Raw genomic sequence first — 19,581 nt, forward strand, 5'->3', positions numbered from 1 at the left:
AGGATAGCTTCCAAGGATGCTGCCTGGGACTGGCTCAGGTAGCGACTTGGAGACTGTGCCCTGCACCCTGAGCCCTAAGTCCTCAGCACTGTGTCAGGCACTTAGGACCTGGAAATGCATGGGGCTTGGCATAAGAGTGAGAGAACCAGACTCTAAATCGGCAGGGCATCCTTGAACAACGTACTTAACCTTGCTGAGCCTCTGTACGCGTCCCTAGTTCTCCCTGGCATCAAGCTCAGCACCTCATATCCATAAGGATGTGTTGATCAGAGCGCAGATCCTGATTCCGTATTGCCTGGCCCAGAGCACTCAGTGGTGCTGTGGGAGGCTGTTAGGATGATGGCATTCACCCTGTCCGCTGGTAACTGGGCGGAGAGAACCAACTCCAGGCTGGGAAGTCTGCAGCCTGCTTCCTTTCTCTCGTCCCCACCTCCTCTGCAAGTGTCCCAGGCCTCCTGCAGACGCACACTTTCCCTGAAAGAGTCAGGGGCAGAAAGCACGACAGCAGCCCATACCTGACTATGATTAATCTTTTTTTTTTTTTTAATGATTAACCTTTCTAAATGTGGGTTAGGAAACCTGAAGGAAAGCTGATGGAGCTTTAAATTAAGGTTTTCCAGGGGCACGTGGCTGGCTCAGTCAGAAGAGTGTGTAGCTCCAGATCTTGGGGTCACGAGTTCGAGCCCCACATTGGGTGCTAGAGATTGCTTAAAAAAAAATAATTTATTAAGGTTTTCCTATTCATTTTGCTATCTGCCTGCTTTACATGGCTCTACGTCTTACCGTCTCATCCTTGTGCATTTGATAGCACCCTCTGTACCCTAGCTCGTGCCGGGGAAGAAATTCTCTGATGAGGGATGAGGTCCTTGATGAAATTTCCCTTCCAGGTTCCGGTGACAATTCTCTTCCAAAGCCCAGTGGGCAAGTTGGAATTCGTCTTAACATGAGTCCTTGAGAGTTTGTGGCTTCCTCCCTGGGCCTGCTGGGTGCTAGCTGTCCCTACCCGCCCCTCACCTGGAATTTGGGGTCTGTGTTTTTTTTTTTAGGGGAAAGGAGTACGCAGATAGGCCAGAAGCACTCTACCAGGGACTCACTATTTCTGCCTCAGCTGAACTCCTTACGATGTTGCCCGGTGGGGAACATCTCTCATGCTGGCTTGGCTGTTCTCGGACACAGGCTGGGGAAGGCCATGTTATTTGTCTCCATAGCCATTAGTTTTATATACTGAGCTTTGGATCAACATTTCTCCACTCATTTTACACAACGCTTCTAGCTGTCACGATACTAAGAGATCCTCTGTGAAGAAAGCACTACATGGTCAAATTTCTTTGGAAGGCACTGGCTTAACACCAAGTTACATAGGTGTGTTTACTGCAGGACTTTTCAGAGCCTTTAATAATACACACTTGGGTGCCGACACACTCTGGGAAGGAGAGAAGACACAGCATCAGCATACTTACTCCACAGAGGACTATCGATCAACACCTTACGGCACACAGCTTGGGAGACACCATTCTCCTTTTCCATGGGGGTTTGTGGCTAGAGCTCAGGAGAGTGAAATAGGAAAGGTCTCATAGACAAGAGGCAGGGAAACATACTTGTTTCCAAAATCCCGCCCTATTTTCTACCGATGTGGTGTCAAGCAGAGGGGATCAAATCCAGCCTCCCGAATTTCCAAGAAGCTTGTTACAAATACAAACTCTGAGGCCCGTCCCTGAAGAGTCAGGGCTGGTGGTTCTGTACTGTGACAGGCTCCCTGGTGACACAAGGCAGGGGTAGGGGAGTCCGTGGAGGACTGGGACAGTGAATGGAGTGCCAAGCTAGCAGGTGAAAGGCCTGGGTTCAAGTCCCAGCTCCGCTCCTGTCCTGTGTCAGTGAGTGACGTGGACAGGGCATTTTCTTCTCTGGGCCTGGGTTTTCTTCTCTGCCGAAAGAGGCTAAATAGGACTTGCTCTTTCTGCCTCTCTGAACGAGGTGAGGAGCTTGGAAATACACACAGTGGACCGCAGGAATGTATCACTCCTCACCATCTGTGGCGGATAAGGCAGGGTCCTCTTGTGCAGAGGGCTTGCAGGCCCCCAGGGAGGTGGATTCTTGAAAGGAGTGCAGGATCATTTCTAGAATAATGATGCCAACATGTGTGGATGGTTTACTGTGTGCCAGACACTGTTTTAAACACTTTGTGTGAGTTACTGATGTATTCCTCACAACAACCCCATTTTACAAATGAGAAAATTGAGGCTTAAGTAACTTGCTAAAGTCACAAAGTAACTTGCCAAGAGCTAGACGTGCTGGATGCTAAGAGGGATGCTCAGAGGGGTCCCATCCCTCCCCTTGCTCCCAGCTCCTCTGAAGCCATGCACAGCCCGCGACATGAATTTTAACATATTCGTGAAACATCCCTGTCGGCTTTATGTCTGTTTTGAGTGTCTCCGTGCTGGGATATAGAGGGAGCCACAGAGGGTGGTCTCCTGTCCCCATCTCTTGTCCCTATTTAATCATCTCAGGAACTGTCATTTATTTATTTATTTATTATTAAAAAATTTTTTTGACGTTTATTCATTTTTGAGAGACACAGAGAGAGCATGAGCGGGGAAGGGACAGAGAGAGGGAGACACAGAATCTGAAACAGGCTCCAGGCTCTGAGCTGTCAGCACAGAGCCTGACGCGGGCTCGAACTCACAAACTGTGAGATCCTGACCTGAGCCGACGTGGGATGCTCAACCGACTGAGCCACCCAGGACCCCCTATTATTATTATTATTTTTAAGAGGGAGGGAGTGGGGGAGGGGCAGAGAGGGAAGGGAGAGAGAATCTTAGGTAGGCTTCATGCCCAGCATTAGCCCAATGTGGGGTTCGATCCCACGACTGTGACATCGTGACCTGAACCAAAATCCAGAGTCAGGAACTCAACCAACTGAGCCATCCAGGCGCCCCAGGAACTGTCATTTATTGAGAGAGCACGTCTTGTTGGGCCAGATGTTTTACAGGTCTTGTATTAAACCCTCACACCGGCCCTGGAAGAAGGCATTTTTGTTCCCATTTTATGAATGAAGAGGCTGAGGTTCAGAGAGGTTAAGTAATTTGCTTAATGTCACTCAGCTAGTGGATGGCAGAGCCAGGAGGAATTAGTCCCAGATTGTCTGCTTTTCCCATTTCTCTAAACCATGTCTCTCCTCTGCTCACTGTTCCGTGACGCATCCCCTGCTCTAGAGTAGTCTTAGCACTTACAACACTCTGAAACCACCCTGTTCATTTCTGTTCCCTTGTGTGCTATCTCTGTCTCCCCAACAATGCTCTTTCATTGTTTGCTTTTCATGACAGTCTCTCCAGCACCCAGCACAGCAGCCCCCGCTCGGAGCATTTGTTGTTTGACAGACTGAATGCAGGGATTATGATGTCATGGTGCCTCTTGACACAGGCCCTGGCCTAGTTGCCTTTGGAACCGAAGATGCTACTGCTTGCTGGTAGTGCCTTCCTGGGGTGTGTGGAGCGGGAGGTTAAGTGGGACAGAGTCCCATTAGGGGCCCGTGAGTTGGTGGGGACCCTGTTGGTTCGGGGTCCAAATCACAGTTGTAGCCACTCCAGAGGTGACCAGAGTCAGAGAGGCTGATTCATGTTAACAAAGCTCAGTGGGAGGTGATGGGGAGATTGAAATATCAAGGCTAAGGGGGCCTGGGCACCACTTGCTCCAGAGGGAAAATCTGCACTGTGAAGAAGTCAGCCATGGGAGGCAGCTCATCAAGGAGTCAGAGTGAAGGGAGTGGGTAGGGTAATGGTTAGTGTCAACAGAAGGAACTGGGTGATCTCAGTGGGCAGTTTTTTAAAACTGAAGTGTAACTGAGGTACAGTAAAACCTTAAGCAAATAACCTGACACATTTTTACATGTCTGTCCACTCATATAACCACCACCCAGATTAAGATGTAGACATTTCCATCCCACCAGATGGGATCTCATCTTCTCCCCAGAAACTTCTTTTGTGCCTGTCCCGGTTAATAATCCCTATCCCCACCCAAGGGCAACTACTGTTTAGATCTCTGTTGCTTTAAGATGGGTTTCTTCCAGTTTTGAATTTCAGATATATGAAATCACATACTCTTTACTCTTTCGTCTCTGAGTTCCTCCACTCAAATTGTGCATGTGAGATTCAACAATGACGTTGTGTCTATCAGTTTTTTTTTTTTTTAGTGTAATATTCCATTGTCTGATTATACCAGAATTTATCCATGCTAGTCTTGATGGACACATGGGCTGTTTCTTGTGTTTAGCTATAATGAAGAAAGCTGCTATGAATATTCTTGGACCTATTGTTTGACTGTTATTTTTAAAAAAAATTTTTAATATTTATTTATTGTTGACAGAGCATGAGCAGGGGAGGGGCAGAGAGAGAGGGAGACACAGAACCCGAAGCAGGCTCCAGACTCCGAGCTGTCAGCACGGAGCCTGACGTGGGGCTCGAACCCACAAACTGCAAGGTCATGACCCGAGCCGAAGTTGGACGCTCAACTGACTGAGCCACCCAGGCGCCCCTATTGTTTGGTTGTTATAAGCACTCGTTTCTACTGGGTACGACCCAGGAGTGGGATTGCTGTGTCATGGGGTGTACCCTTGAACAGCTTGAGTAAGTACTGCCAGATTCTCTTCCAAAGTGGTTCCATCATTTTAGAGTTTGATGTTCTTAAGAGTCAATGTCATCAAAGGGAGTTGGGTAATCTTCATGATGTCATCATCCATGATGCCCCATCTGCAGTGAGGAAACTTGTCAGGTGGCCAGAGGCCTTCTGTCTGCTGGCCAGGCCCCGTTTTTTCCTGGCCTGTGCTGTCCAGACCCTGAGAAAGTATGGCTCTCCAGCTCCTTTTCAATATTCCTTATCAGTCACCAAACCTTCTGTTGTGACAACACTGCCTGGCTATTGGCGAGCCAGAGTGTCCAGGATTCCAGCTTATCTTCCACTGGAGCCTGTTAAATCAATGTCTTCCTTGTTGAGAGGCACCCCAGGCTTCTTATAGACATCCACGCGACCTTCTGGTCTTATCAGCAACTGGCATGCGCGTCCTGCATTGGTGGGTCATTTCCTGACGAGATTGCTGGGGACCTTGGCCACAGATGGCTCTCTCTTCCATGGTGTGGTGATGTGCCTGCATTTGCATTGCAGGGAGGTGTGTGGGTGACAGTTTCAGACCCCTTCCCCAGACTCTAGGGTGCATCTTCTATATGGACTATGCGCTGATTACAAAATTCATAGAAAGTGTGAGTTGAAAGGGATCTCAGAGGTCATCTAAACCCACTCCCGTGCTATATAGGTGGGGAAACTGAGGCCCAGGAGGTCTGACTTGCCCAAGGTTGCGTAGCTTATCCCCTGACGACTAGCCTAGGTTCATTTTTCTGTGGCAGCCCGGTGGTCCAGAAGGTTGTCTGGACACTCAGACTCTGGGTTCTTGGCAGCTGCCGCTGTTCGCAGGAGCCGCTGCTGTTTGCAGAGACTCTCCTGGTTAAACATGGCCCTGTGTTGCTCCCTGTTGCTGCCCCACAGCTTCTTGACCTACAGCTGGGCAGCCTCTGTGGACCCACCTCTGTAATTAGTTCCTGACTGCCCCAGTGGTATTGGTTGGAGAGGTTCTGTTGAGGTCTACTTGCGGCAGCTCTAGAACACATTAGGGGTCTCCTAAGCACTTGTCATTTTGCCTGTGTTACTGTCACACCCACCCCTGTGAGTTCTCAGGCCTGGCAGCATTCTCTCTGTTTCAGAGATGAGAAACTGAAGGTCCAAAGACCACTAAGGGTTTACTCCAGGTAATACGTATTAGATGGGACTCTGCCCGGTCAACCTGCACAAAGTCCCTTGTTCTCTGAGGCCTGGTTAGAAGGCTATCTCTTCCATAGAGCCTTCTGTGATGCTTTCTCTAGCAGACAGTGCTCTCTCTCTCTCCTCTGACCTTCTGGGCCCTCTCTACCTCTCTTACAATGCTTAGACACATTGCCATGGGATGTTCTTGTAAATTCATTCACTCAACATTCACTGGGAACATCAAGGTGAAACTCATGGTTGGGTAGGCAGAAAGACAAGAATCCTGAATCTGGCAGACACACAGATTGATGCTTTGTTGTTGTACTGGGATAATGATGGATACAGAAGGAGGGAGGGTGCAGGTGAATCATGGGATGATTCCTGGAGGAAGTTACACATCTTATGCACAGGCTTTATCGCATCTTTGTACACCTCTTTAGGGCAAGGACTCTGTTTTCACCCCCTTGTGCCCCGGATTAGCCTTCCTACCTCCATTTTCTCTACCCTCACCTGAGAGCAGACAGGTAGGAACTCAGGGGGTCTTGCCCTCCTTTTCCAAGCCCAAACATTGCTGGGCTAGGGGCTAGACACTTAGGGAGGGACTGTGTACTTTCCCAATCCAGTCATTTTCCCTTTGGGTGTCCCAGCCACATCCTAGCCCTGGTCCCCCAGCCCTGGTCACGTGAGAAAGGCCAGGGAGGAGCCAGTCTTTTGGAGGCTTCCAGGCCCTTGGAGAGAGCTTCTGTCCCTAGAAGAGGAGGTTGGCCTGCTCAAGGAGCAATGGGGGAACAGTAACAGGCCTTTGGGTGAGGGCAGTGAGCAGTTTGTGGGGCTGGGAAATATGTTAGTTAAGCTCTCTAAAAGTAAAGGCTGGATGGTTGATGGGGTATAGTTCAGGCAAGTGATTTGCTGGGAAAGTGCTCTCAGGAGAAACTGGATGGGGAGGCAGACAGACAGAAATGTGGTTCAGTTGTTTTAGCCTCAACCTATTCCCAGGGGGGCTCTGCAGTGCAAATGGCACCATAGTCATCCCACCAGGAGACAGGGATCTGTCAGCCATTGGACTATGTGCATATGCACTAGGGGAAGGGGAGAGCTCCCAGGCATTTCTGGCTCAGGCAGCTCCCACTGGTGAAGGACAGTTCCCAGGGGAAGGTGAGCTGTATGTGCCTAGCAGCTGGGGGATGGATGTACCCGGCAGGTATGGGGACCTGGGGGAGCGCCAGCAGTCTCTGCTACAGAGGCTGCTAAGACAGCGATGCTCACGGAGAGATGACCCATCTGTATGGATTCCTGAGCCCCTCATACTCATCAGCTCATTGAAAACACAGAACTCTTGCAAGGAGGGTGGGATGAGGAGGAACTGCCCCTTTCCTGAGTCCTTGACCTTTCTGGGCCTAGCCTGGGACCCTGGGAGTATTCTTTCCAGAGCTCCATAGGTCAGGCCTCTAAGGAATGGCCTGGGGAGTTCTGGGCTGACATCTCCCCCTAACACACTCAGAGAAGGGAGCCTTAGACCCCCGCTGGCCTTGGTGCCTCTTACCTAAACCTGCCCCCTCTCCCACCAGCTCCCGCCCAGGCTCAAATCGTCCACGCGGGCCAGGCGTGTGTAGTGAAGGAGGACAACATCAGTGAGCGCGTCTACACCATCCGGGAGGGGGACACCCTCGTGCTGCAGTGCCTTGTCACCGGGCACCCTCGGCCCCAGGTAAGCCCCACCCTGGCCTCGCACGTGCCTCCCCTGCCCTTACCTCCTCACTCTGCACCCCACTCTGGGCCCAGAGCTAGAGAAGAGGCAGCAGGAGCTGGGGGTAAGAGGTGGATGTTGGCCAGTAAACCCAACACAGAAGGCTGGGGCTAGGAAATAGCTGGAAAATGAACGCGGTAGGGAAGGGCTGGAGTCTGTGAGCTTATTCACCTGAAAACATCGACGACTGAGGGAATAATTCAATGTCAGTTGTTGAATTCTACTTCATTCCCATTGTATCTGTTGTGCAGATGCTTCCTCACACGCACCTCCAACCTCCGTTTGAGGGAAGACCACGTGCCAACACTGTGCTAGGTACTTCCTCCAGTGTTTTCTTGTTGGAGCCTCACGACCATGCTGTGAGGAAGACATTAGGGCATCCACTTCACAGCTGAGGAAATGAAGGCTCAGGGAGGTTGAGTAAACTCCCAAGATCACACAGCTCCTCTGAGGGTGGAAGCAGAATTTGAATCCAGAACCAGCGTCTGCTGTAGCTTTAGCGCACCTCCTCCCAGTGTGTCCATCTTTGGGTTGGAGGCTCCAGGAGTTACCAACAACATATAATACATTCTCTCCTTCAGGAGGCTTCAGGTAGGCAAGCCCCACATTCTTGATGGTAAAAGCCTGAAAGCAATTAGAAAGCAGCAGAAGATGAGTAAATTTACCAGAAGCCAGGTAAATTTTGTCACAGACCATGTATATGGTTCCATCAGAAGCGTTGGCCAGTTCTCACCAAAGCTGGTGGCAAGAGGCAGGAGCCGGGCTGGAGGAATGATGGAATTTGCTGGTGAGCTGCCGTGGCATTTTAAGAGCAGCAGAAAATTTTTCATTGGATCCTAGGGAGGACAGTGAAATGCAAAATAGTTTTTTGGGATAATCTTGGGAAGAGGGATGGCTTTGATGGGTTTGGCCTTGAGACCAGCAGATGGACAAGGAGACCCCTAAAGACTCAACCTAAAACCATTATCACTGCTCGCTTCTTCTCAAAGTTTTGTTTAGAAGTGACAACAATGCTGCCAGCCTTCAGGTTGGTGTTTGTATCAGGTGTGACATCGGGATGGTCCTCCCTAATGCAAGGGAGGCAGCTGGGCCATCTCTCCCTAAGGCTGCACTGGCCATCTGCGTGTGTGCCCTTGTGCATCGCGTTTTTGAGTCGTTCGTGTCTGTGGCTGTGCGTGCACACACTCTTTTTTCTACTTCCATCCATGATTTCCTTGTTCCTCCTGCTACCTAGGCTCAAGCCCTTGGGCTAATATTTGACTCTGCCTTCTCATTCCCCACATCTAGCCAGCCTCTGAGACCTCTGTTTTTATGTCTCCTGCATGGGTCTTCTGCTTCTATTCCTCATTACCTCTGGAGGCCAGACCTTCAGTCCTATCCCTTGGACCACTGCAATAGACTAACTGGATCCCCATGCTTCTGCTTCTGTACCCCATTCCCAGAATCATCATCTTCAAACCTGCTCTGTCCTATCACTCCCCAGCTCAGACACCTTCGATGGTTTACCTATTACCTACCAGACCCATTTCAGGCTGCTAGGGGTGGAAGTGAAGACCTCCCATAGGCTGGCCCCACCTGCCTTTCTGCCTGTCTGACCTCCACTGCCATCCTCCTCACACCCTGTGCTTCAGTCACACTTGCCCAAGTACACCCTGTTCATTCCTGCGTTAGCCACTTCTGCTCCCTTCTCCTGAAATGCCGTCTACCTCCTTGTTTGCTCAGTTCATTACAACAAATATTTATGGAGCACCTGCTATGTGCCCAGCACTGTGATGGGTCCTAAAGATACAGTTATAGTTCCTGTTGTCATGGAGCATCCAATCTAGTAGGGGAACAGGGAAGCAGCATCTCATGGCCCACTTTGAGGTCAGGATGGGGGGCTGAGTGGGCATGGAATTCCCCACTCCAAACAAGTAGCAACAGAGAGGGAATCTTGAAGGCCAAAATGAAGGATCTATAGCAATGGCAGTGAGCAGAAGGTGAAGAACTCCTTGGAGGGGCTTGGACTGCGTACTCACCTCAGGGATAGTAGTATTAACACACACATGGGGGATATGAGTTGAGGCCACAGGTCCATCTATGCTTGGAAGTTAGACCTAGACTCTCTATCTAAAGCAGGAAGCTGGACAAGGGCATCACCTGTGAATGGGGACCAGAAGAGCTCTGTCCCACATCCTAGAGTCACAGCAGGGATCAGATTCTGCTTCAGGGCATGGGTATAAACAGAGTCACCCACGAAGGAGCACAACCCTTAGGCTGTCTGTGTCTTGCAGTATCCAAGTGGTGAGGAAACCCTAAGCTGAGAAATTAGTATAAAAACTAGTTGGAACCTGTGAACCTATGTGTCTTGGGCATTGGGAACCATAAAAGCTATACCACAGACAGGCCTGTGAGGGCCTAAGTGGGACTTCTGTGGAAGAAAACTCCCATGAAATGCAAGCCTGTGGAGTAAAGTTTCCAAACACATTTGAAAATACACTGCCAGGAGAGCCAATCCATAGACCACCCCCCCTCCCCAACAAAAAAAAATTGAGCAATCCACATCTGAGGAAACAGAGATAACAGAACAATCTGAAAGGATCTTTAAAATAAATATGATTAAAGTGTTTCAAGAGATAATGAAAGGAATATAATCCACAAGACAAGAGATTATACAACCCGATCAGTTAGATATGGGGGAAAAAAACAAATAGAAATCCTAGAGATAAAAATAACACAGTCTTTTTAAAAACTTGGCCTCTGTGCATAGAGATAGCTAAAGAGAAAATTAGCGAATTGGATGATAGATCCAGGGAAATCAACTACAGTGTGGTCTGGAGGAGACAAAGAGATGGAAATGTGGAAAGGAAGCTGGGAGGCATGGAGAATAGAATGACAAGCTCCAACATAAATGTAGGCATTCTGGAAGGACAGACTAGAAAAAACTGAGAGAAGACGACATTTGAGGAGGTAAAGACTGAGAATTGTGCTGACCTGAAGAAAGGTACAAACCCTCAGGTGGATAAAACAAAGCAAATCCAAAGCAGTTTCTAAACACATCCCATCTAGATAAACACAGTAAAACTGCAAAATGTCAAATGTAAAAGAAAAGATATTCTCATGGCCTTGGTTTCTCTCCAAAGCACCCTCTGACCTAAGTATGAATTGCCTGAAATTGCCTATAGCCTTCTGCAGGTTTTGTCCCCTCTACATCCCTGAGGGAAAGGTTGAGGGTGGCGGGGGGATGACAGTAGCAACAATGAGGCCTGCAGTGACGCTTCTCTGAATGAGAAGGTTGCCCTTCACCCACTTCTCCTGAGCCTTGCTGTTTTTGTGCCCTATTCACCAGCATCAGGCACCTTGCCCTGTCTCAGTAATAAGCAATTCTCCCCAACTTTAAGATGGAAACTTCCCTACCCCATCCCCCAGTCCTCAAGACTCAATCATCTGGAACCGATCAATTTTTCTTAAACGTCTGGTACCCTGAGGAGTAGCTCCAGTTTCTTGTGTGATCCTCAATAGTTTCCCACAATTTAGGGCAAATATAATAATAGGAATTTGTTGAATGACTAATATGGGCCAGGGGCTACCTCACAATGACTCTGCAAAGTGAGTATTATGCTATATGATAGTTACAGTTATCTATTGCTGCATAACAAATGCTCTAAAACTCAGGGACTTAAAACAATAGACACTTAGTGTCTCACAGTTCCTGTGGGATCAGAATCCAGGAGCAGCTTAGCTGGCCAGTTCTGGCTCAGGGTATCTCAGGAGGCTGCAGTCATTTGAGAACTGACTGGGGCTGGAGGACCCACTTGCAAGCTAACTCCTGTGGCTGTTGACCTGAGGTTTCCATTATTTCCCTGTGGACCCCTGCACAGGGCTGCTCGTGACAGCCAGATGGCTTTCCCCAAGACGGAAGTCACAGTCTTTTACAACCTGGTCTTGGAAGTGACATACCATCATGCCTGCTGTGTTATATTGGTCACACAGACCAGCCCTGGTACAAAGTGGGAAGGCACCACAGAAAAGGACTAGAGGCAGGGATTACTGGGGCCATCTTGGAGGCTGGCTACCTCAGAGACCTCTTTCACAGATGAAAAATCTGAAGCTGAGAGAGGAATAGCCTACCCAAGGCTACTAAAAATTTTACCAAATTCTTAGTCTTACAGGCACTAAGGCACTAAGGCACATGTAATCCTCCCAGTAACCTTAGGAGGGCATAATGTTCTCTATTTTACCAATGAAGAAAGGAAGGCAGGAAAGGTTGGGTAATTTGCCCAAATCCATGCTCTTAACCACTGCACTACACAGCCTTATTTAAAGCCTCCTCCATCCGACCCCAGATTTCCCAGGCTCTTCCCTGAGGCGTCCTACCCCATCTGTGTATCCCTGGGAGTCTGTCTGGGTTAGTTTCCCAGGCCCGGGTGTGCCCCCCGCACCCTCACTGCCACGTCTGACCGTGTCCCACCCTGCCGGTCCAGGTGCGCTGGACCAAGACTGCGGGCAGCGCATCCGACAAGTTCCAGGAGACGTCAGTGTTCAACGAGACGCTGCGCATCGAGCGCATCGCACGCACACAGGGCGGCCGCTACTACTGCAAGGCTGAGAACGGCGTGGGCGTGCCCGCCATCAAGTCTATTCGTGTGGATGTGCAGTGTGAGTTGGCGCCGTGGGTGCCCCCGCGTGCTCAGCCTGGGAAGAAGGAGGCGGGTGGAAAGGAGGCTGAAGAAACAATAGCTCCATGGAAGAAGACAGTAGAGACCTTCTTATCTCTCCCGGACGAGAGGGGCATATCTGCTGTTCCTCCAATGTGCATCATCCTATACAATTCACACATATCCGTCCGTAATCTGTATGGACCTTGCAACGTCCCTCTAAAGTGGTCAGGGAGGGGCCTCTGGGTGGCTCAGTCGGCTAAGCCTCCAACTCTTGGTTTGGGCTCAGGTCATGATCTCACTGTTGGTGAGTTCAAGCCTTGTGTGGCTGTCAGCGCAGAGCCCGCTTGGGATTCTCTCTCTCCCTCTCTCTACCCCTCCCTCCCTCTCTTGCCCTCAAAGTAAATAAACTTAAAAAAAAAAAAGTCAGGGAGGGCAGGACAGTTTGGATTATACTCTTTTTCACAGATGATATGAAGTACCAAGGGTTTGTGTTTGTGACTTGTTCACCTGCAAAGGTGCTCTTGACTCTGGTCCAGTGCCCTTCCCACAGGACCTCATATCTCTGCTTTTGTCCCAAGGGTACCTCTGAATCTTCCCTACCCCCACCACCTACATAACCAAGCACCCCTCAGTCCTTGCTGCTGGTTGAATGAGAAGCCCCTAGTCCCTACCTACCTTCCATGGAGATACCCCATTAACCCCAAGAGGCTATTTTACTGCTTGCCACCTGCCTCTGTGCTCACCCAGGCTGACCCTAGGTACCCAGAAACCGTAGAGCCAACCCAAGGGGCCTCTCTGGCACCATCTTAATTTCTGCAATGATTCTACCCATTAACTATGCCTCGCGCCCCCCGGTGAGACCCCCAAGTGGTGGCCACTGGAACCTTAGACCCTTCTGTCTCCCATCAGCCACCCAAGGGCCTGCCAAACCCTGGGGCTGAGGATCATTTTTTAAGTTATTGGTGCTGGAAGGGGCTGGCAGGCATGGCTTAGGTGTCATCAATGCCTTACCTCCACCTATGGTCTTTGTTATGACTTCTGTCCAAGGGGGCTGTGCAAGGAAAGAGTGACGGGATGTTGGAATGCCTCTTGTGGGATGTTAGACTGTGGGTTGTTGATTCCTGTGGTTCACAACACTGGCTGTACATTAGAATGTCTAGGGGCTCTTGTTTTGGTTTAATGTTTATTTATTTATTTTGAGAGAGAGTGTGTGTGTGTGAACAGGGGAGGGTAGAGAGAGAGGGAGAGAGAGAATCCTAGGCAGGCCCTGTGCCATCAGTACAGAGCCTGACATGGGGCTTGATCCCAGGAACTGCAAAGATCATGACCTGAGCCCAAATCAAGAGTTGGACGCTTTACTGATTGAGCCACCCAGGCCCCTCCTAGGGGATCTTATAAAGAAAATACTGATGCCTGGGTCCCACTTCCAGAGATTCTGATGTAATTGGGGGTGGGGCCAGCATCGGGATTGTTTTCATTTCTTTTTTTTTTTTTAAGTTTATTTATTTTTGAGAGAGAGAGAGAGCGTGAGCACAAGTGGGGGAGGGGCAGAGAGAGCAGGGGTTGGGGGTGGGGGGCGAGACACAGAATCTGACTCAGGCTCCAGGCTCTGAGCTGTCAGCACAGAGCTCGACGTGGGGCTCGAACCCACAGACTGTGAGATCATGACCTGAGCCAACATTGGATGCTTAACCAACTGAGCCACACAGGCGCCCTGGGATTTTTTCTTCAACTTTTTTTTTTTTTTTTTTTTTTTTTATTGAGGATTAACTTACATCCAATAGAGTTAACTAATATTTTTTTAAATGTTTACTTTTTAGAGCGAGAGACAGAGTATGAGTGGGGGAGGGGCAGAGAGAGAGGGAGACACAGAATCCAAAGCAGGCTTCAAGCTGTCAGCACAGAGCCCGATGAGGGACTTGAACCCACAAATCGCGAGATCATAACCTGAGCCGAAGTTGGACGCTTAACGAACTGAGCCACCCAGGCGCCCCTAGAGTGCACTAATCTTAAATGTACAGTTCAATGAATTCTTATGTGTATGCCTATGTAAACACCAACCAGGTCAAGAGCATTTCCAGGACCCCCGACAGTTCCCTCATGCTCCCTCCCAGTTCAGTAATCTCCTTAGAGGCAATCATTCTTGTGACTTTTGACACCATCAGTGAGCTCTGCCAGGCTTTGGTATTAAAAAAGAAAATCTCCATGTGATTCCAGTTTACCAGTGAAGAAAGAGGCCCAGAGAGAGAAGGGACTTAGGCAGGCCACACTACAAATTAACAGGTAACCTTGGATTTGGACAGTGCCCTGATTTCCAGTGTGCCCTGCTTCCTCCATCCCATGATGGGAGGGTGAAGGTAGACACCCCCATGCAGTTCCTGTGAGGGACAGCTAGGAAGCCATGAAGTCCATTCCCCTGCCTCTAACAGGTTGGTCAAGCAAGCAGGGCTGGGACGCCATCTGACTCTCCGGAGGCATCCCTTGAGGGTGGCTTAGCTTTCCTGGGGGGCTGCCAGGAGCCCAAGCCCCCCACCATGGGGGTCACCCAGCCCTGACCTCGCTGGGGCTGTGTCCTTGCAGACCTGGATGAGCCTGTGCTGACGGTGCACCAGACGGTGAGCGACGTTCGAGGCAACTTCTACCAGGAGAAGACGGTGTTCCTGCGCTGTACTGTCAACTCCAACCCGCCTGCCCGCTTCATCTGGAAGCGGGGCTCCGACACCCTGTCCCACAGCCAGGACAATGGGGTCGACATCTATGAACCCCTCTACACCCAGGTCAGGATGGACGGCAGCTGGCCTGTCTCCTCACGGCTCCCCCCACACTCTTCCTTGTGCGCCCAGCAAGGGAGGGGAACGTGGGGACTGAGGCCTCATGATCTGGTGTTCCAGGGGCTGCCCTGACTCTAATGATTCTGTTCTGACCTCAGAAGCATGCGTTCTGATTGGGCTTCAGAAAACTTGGGCCAGATGAGATCAGGACAGAAAGGTCAGGGAGCAGTGGTGAGGACAGCAGAGTCCCCAAGGCAGCGTGTCTTCCTGGAACATCGCTTGTTAGAAAAGTCACCCCCGAGGGGCGGATGTGTCATCCCTGCATGCACATGGTGGGGGGGGGGGGGGCTCCTGGGCAGGCATAGCAGGAGTTGGGGGGCAGAGAGATGACTGCGCTTCCCATGGGTCCCCTCCAGTCCCAGGAGATGGTGATGAATCTGTCCTGCCAGGGGAGTCTTTCAGAGGTGGCTATCCCTGGTGGCTGTCAAAGCTCCCCATGTGGACGTGGCCTGTGGGCCAACCCCATGTCTGTATAGGTTGTAAGACAGGGCAGGATTCCTTCCTTATCCTCCCTTTCCCAGAGCGGGAAAGCTGAGGCGTGGTCCTGGCTGTGTGTACCAGGACATCGCATCCAGAGACGCTCAAGCTCATGCAGAGAGCGCAGTATCCATCCCAGGCTCAGGCTCCCTGGGGATAAACGGTGTGGAGGTTGGAAAGATAGGAATGAAAATAGGAATTTGCTTCAGCCGCTGGTGCTGGGTGAATGTGTGCGGGATCCCCAGAGACCCAAGCAGGCCCCTCAGCCCAGTGATGTGCTCCTGCCCTAGGGGGAGACCAAGGTCCTGAAGCTGAAGAACCTGCGGCCCCAGGACTACGCCAGCTACACCTGCCAGGTGTCTGTACGCAACGTGTGCGGCATCCCGGACAAGGCCATCACCTTCCGGCTCACCAACACCACGGGTACAGGACTGCCCTGCCCATGCCCTTTGCCCACCTGGCTCACTCCCCAGCCAGGAGAAAGTGCCCCACCCCACACAGGACTCCAGGCACATCACCATTAGTGCGTCCCCTCCTCCCCCACGCCTGCTCCCTGACTTCTCCCCTCTCTTCTCCCTCTAGGCCTTCTCCAACCCCATGGTTTCCCTGGACCCCACCCCTCCCCCAGCCCTGCCTCATGGTCCCCTAAGACCCCACCTCCTTGTCCTCTTAGCACCACCAGCCCTGAAGCTGTCTGTGAATGAAACTCTGGTGGTAAACCCTGGGGAGAATGTGACGGTACAGTGCCTGCTGACAGGCGGTGATCCCTTACCCCAGCTGCAGTGGTCCCACGGGCCGGGCCCGCTGCCCCTGGGTGCCCTGGCTCAGAGCGGCACCCTCAGCATCCCTTCAGTGCAGGCCCGGGACTCTGGCTACTACAACTGCACAGCCACCAACAACGTGGGCAATCCTGCCAAGAAGACCGTCAACCTGCTGGTGCGATGTACGTGGGTCCAGAGGGGTGGGAGGGAACTCGGGAGGCAGACAGCGTCCCTGTCCTCCAGGAACTGCCAGTGACCTAGGAAAGGGGCCTGTCTGCTTCCTTTTCGGGGATGAGATATGCCGAGGAGGCGTGTTCCAGGCACTGTGATTTCCCCGCAACTCAGGTGTCTGCCCGCGGGCAGCAGGACCACGATTTGTAGAACGTTTTATTTATAATCTCCTCTCCCAAATATCATCTCAACAATGGAAGAAGGGAGAAGGGCTGGCGTTGATTACCTACATTTTTTTTTTAGATTGGGAAACTGAGGCTGCGAAAAGCTAAATGTGGACATTCCAGTCTGCAAGAGAAATTTCCTCTCTTCCCGTACAGTGGTTTCTACCTTTTTATTTTTTTATTTTTTTATTTTTTTAATTATTTTTTTAAATGTTTATTTATTATTGAGAGACAGTGAGAGATAGAGCATGAACATGGGAGGGGCAGAGACAGGAGGAAACACAGAATCCGAAGTAAGCTCCAGGCTCCGAGCCGTCAGCACAGAGCCCGACGCGGGGCACAAACCCACAAACCGCAAGACCATGACCTGAGCCGAAGTCGGACGCTCAACCGACTGAGCCACCCAGGCGCCCCTGGTTTCTACCTTTTTTTTTTTTTTTTTTTTTAAACATTTTTTTTTTAAATGTTTATTTATTTTTGAGACAGAGAGAGACAGAGCATGAACGGGGGAGGGTCAGAGAGAGAGGAAGACACAGAATCCGAAACAGGCTCCAGGCTCTAAGCTGTCAGCACAGAGCCCGACGCGGGGCTCGAACTCACGGACCGCGAGATCGTGACCTGAGCCGAAGTCGGCCGCTTAACCGACTGAGCCACCCAGGCGCCCCTCTACCTTTTTAATGGAGTTAAATGAAAGTAACATACATTTGCACATACCTCATATGCAAATCTTTATTAGCAAAGCGTGTCAGTGAGTCTGAAGGTAATTAGTAAATGTAAAAATGATACAAAACTTGGGGGCGCAAATGAAGTACAAACACTTCCCTTATGAAACTTCAGCCTCATTAGCTGCTCCGTGTGATCTTGATTTTGCTCATGTGCTTTACAGAGAGAACTTTAAATTCATCTGACTTAGGAGTAACCTTAGGTTGTTTGTTGTTTATTTGAAAATTCTAAAGATCTCGGCTTGATTCCAGCTCTTTAGCACTTGAAAATAAAGTACAGCTTCTGTCAAATTCAGTGGAGAATCTTCTGATGAAATGGACTTTCCTTTTGTTCTTCCCTCACCAACCAGTCTCTCTCTGACTCTTCTCACAAAAAGAAGCTAGCTCTCAGTGACTTTTTACTCAACCAGAGCAAGAAACACAGTAGCCAGATTGTTGCTGATGACTATTTCTTCCTCTGATGGTTCTTCTTCTGTCAGATTAGTTTTCTCCACCTAATTACATTCGGGGCCTTTAAAACCTGGGTTCGTGAGGTTGCAATTTACATCAGATACTTACGGTTACCTCTTAGGGTGACATACAGCCTGCTCTGCCCGGGCCAGTCCTGGTTCATGGCCATTGTGCCACGGACCTATTGAATCAGCACCCAAATATTAAGAATGCTGTCTACCTCTTGGCTACGTCAGACAATATTCAGGTTTTTCTTTTTCTTTCTTTCTTTTTTTTTTTTTAACATTTAGACTTTTCAAAAAAGGCTAGACCTTCCATTTTTCCAAACTCTGTGTTTTTATGTAACGTCATGTAAAATTATCATATTAGGCTTTCATTATAAAAATTACACAAACTTATTGCAAAGACTCAAACAGGACAACAGGATAAAATGTGCAAATTAAAATTTCCCCTCAGTTCCACTCTTTAGATAGAAGTACTAGTACATTCTGGCACATCTTTCCAAAATTTGTATTTTGCATATTCAAGGTTTAGAAAAGAACAAAAATAAAGCAGCACAGCCGTTAAGAGCGTAGGCTGAGTCTGAATTCAAGGTTGGCTACTTCTTCGGGCAAGTTCCTTAAACTGTCTGAGCCTCAGTTCTGTCCTTTGTAAAATGGGGACAGGAAAGTGCCTCCCTCAAAGACTGTGGGATGGGTTAAATGAGTCAACCCATGTAAAGGGCTTAGAACAGTGCCTCTCACATAGTGGATGTTCAATCAACAGTGGCTAGAACAATTACTAAACCTACTTTTCTGCAGCCAGCTTTTTTGAACTTTTCAAAATGCATCTGAACAAGCAGAACAATTTCCAAGTAAAGTGATGGTTTCTCTTGGGGGTGGGATGGGGTTGTAGCCCCCAGCCTGCAGGGAGGGCTGGTTCGAGGAGAGAAGCTGGGTCTGGATGGGGGTGGGACATAGAGCCTTGGCTTTGGGCCAGCCCCAGCCACCCTTCCCTCCCCATCCACCTGTAGCCATGAAGAATGCTACGTTCCAGATCACCCCAGACGTGATCAAAGAGAGTGAGAACATACAGCTGGGCCAAGACCTGAAGCTGTCATGCCATGTGGATGCGGTGCCCCAGGAGAAGGTGACTTACCAGTGGTTCAAGAATGGCAAGCCGGCACGCATGTCCAAGAGGCTGCTGGTGACCCGAAACGACCCTGAGTTGCCTGCCGTCACCAGCAGCCTAGAGCTCATTGACCTGCACTTCAGTGACTATGGCACCTACCTCTGCGTGGCCTCCTTCCCAGGGGCACCAGTGCCTGACCTGAGCGTCGAGGTCAACATCTCCTCTGAGACAGGTGGGCAGCTGAAGCAGCATGGGGTGTGTGTGTGAGGGAGCTGGAGAGGCCCATAGAGGGGAGGTGGGGACAGTAGCTTGAAAAAAGGAGGCCACAGTGAGGGGAACACCATTTGTTCATGTTGCACACATTTATTAAGCACCTATTATATGCCAGGCATTGTGCTAGGCTCGGGGGTAGAGTGGTGGGCAGATAAGCTCTGCTTACATCGAACTAAGTGGGAAGGCAAACGTTGTTCAAATAGTCTCACAGATAAATATATGACTGCAAACAGTGATACGTGAGAGTCAGGAAAGAGTTTCCTCAGAATGTTTGATCTGAGATCTGAGGGAGGGGCAGGTTTTACTAGGCAAAGGAGAACAAGGGAGGGTGGAAGAGAAAGGCAGGCCAAAGAATCAGCATGTGCAAAGGCACTGGGGCAGGTAA

The 19,581-nt window shown here is 50.0% G+C and overlaps 1 protein-coding gene across 4 annotated transcripts in view; it reads left to right on the top strand.

Annotated features, from left to right (window-relative positions):
- MDGA1 (MAM domain containing glycosylphosphatidylinositol anchor 1) overlaps positions 1-19,581 on the top strand; it is a 57,507-nt gene that overhangs the window by 23,642 nt on the left and 14,284 nt on the right. For all 4 annotated transcript variants that reach the window (XM_019456999.2, XM_019457001.2, XM_053905067.1 and 1 more), the window contains exons 2-7: positions 7,359-7,498; positions 12,001-12,175; positions 14,758-14,954; positions 15,776-15,908; positions 16,159-16,428; positions 18,826-19,155. In XM_019456999.2, coding sequence (XP_019312544.1) covers positions 7,359-7,498; positions 12,001-12,175; positions 14,758-14,954; positions 15,776-15,908; positions 16,159-16,428; positions 18,826-19,155 — 1,245 coding nt within the window. The remainder of the gene's footprint in view (positions 1-7,358; positions 7,499-12,000; positions 12,176-14,757; positions 14,955-15,775; positions 15,909-16,158; positions 16,429-18,825; positions 19,156-19,581) is intronic.

The sequence above is a fragment of the Panthera pardus genome, unplaced genomic scaffold, assembly GCF_024362965.1.
Source record: "Panthera pardus isolate Hobbes unplaced genomic scaffold, ASM2436296v1 HiC_scaffold_17, whole genome shotgun sequence".
Classification (NCBI taxonomy): Eukaryota; Metazoa; Chordata; class Mammalia; order Carnivora; family Felidae; genus Panthera; species Panthera pardus.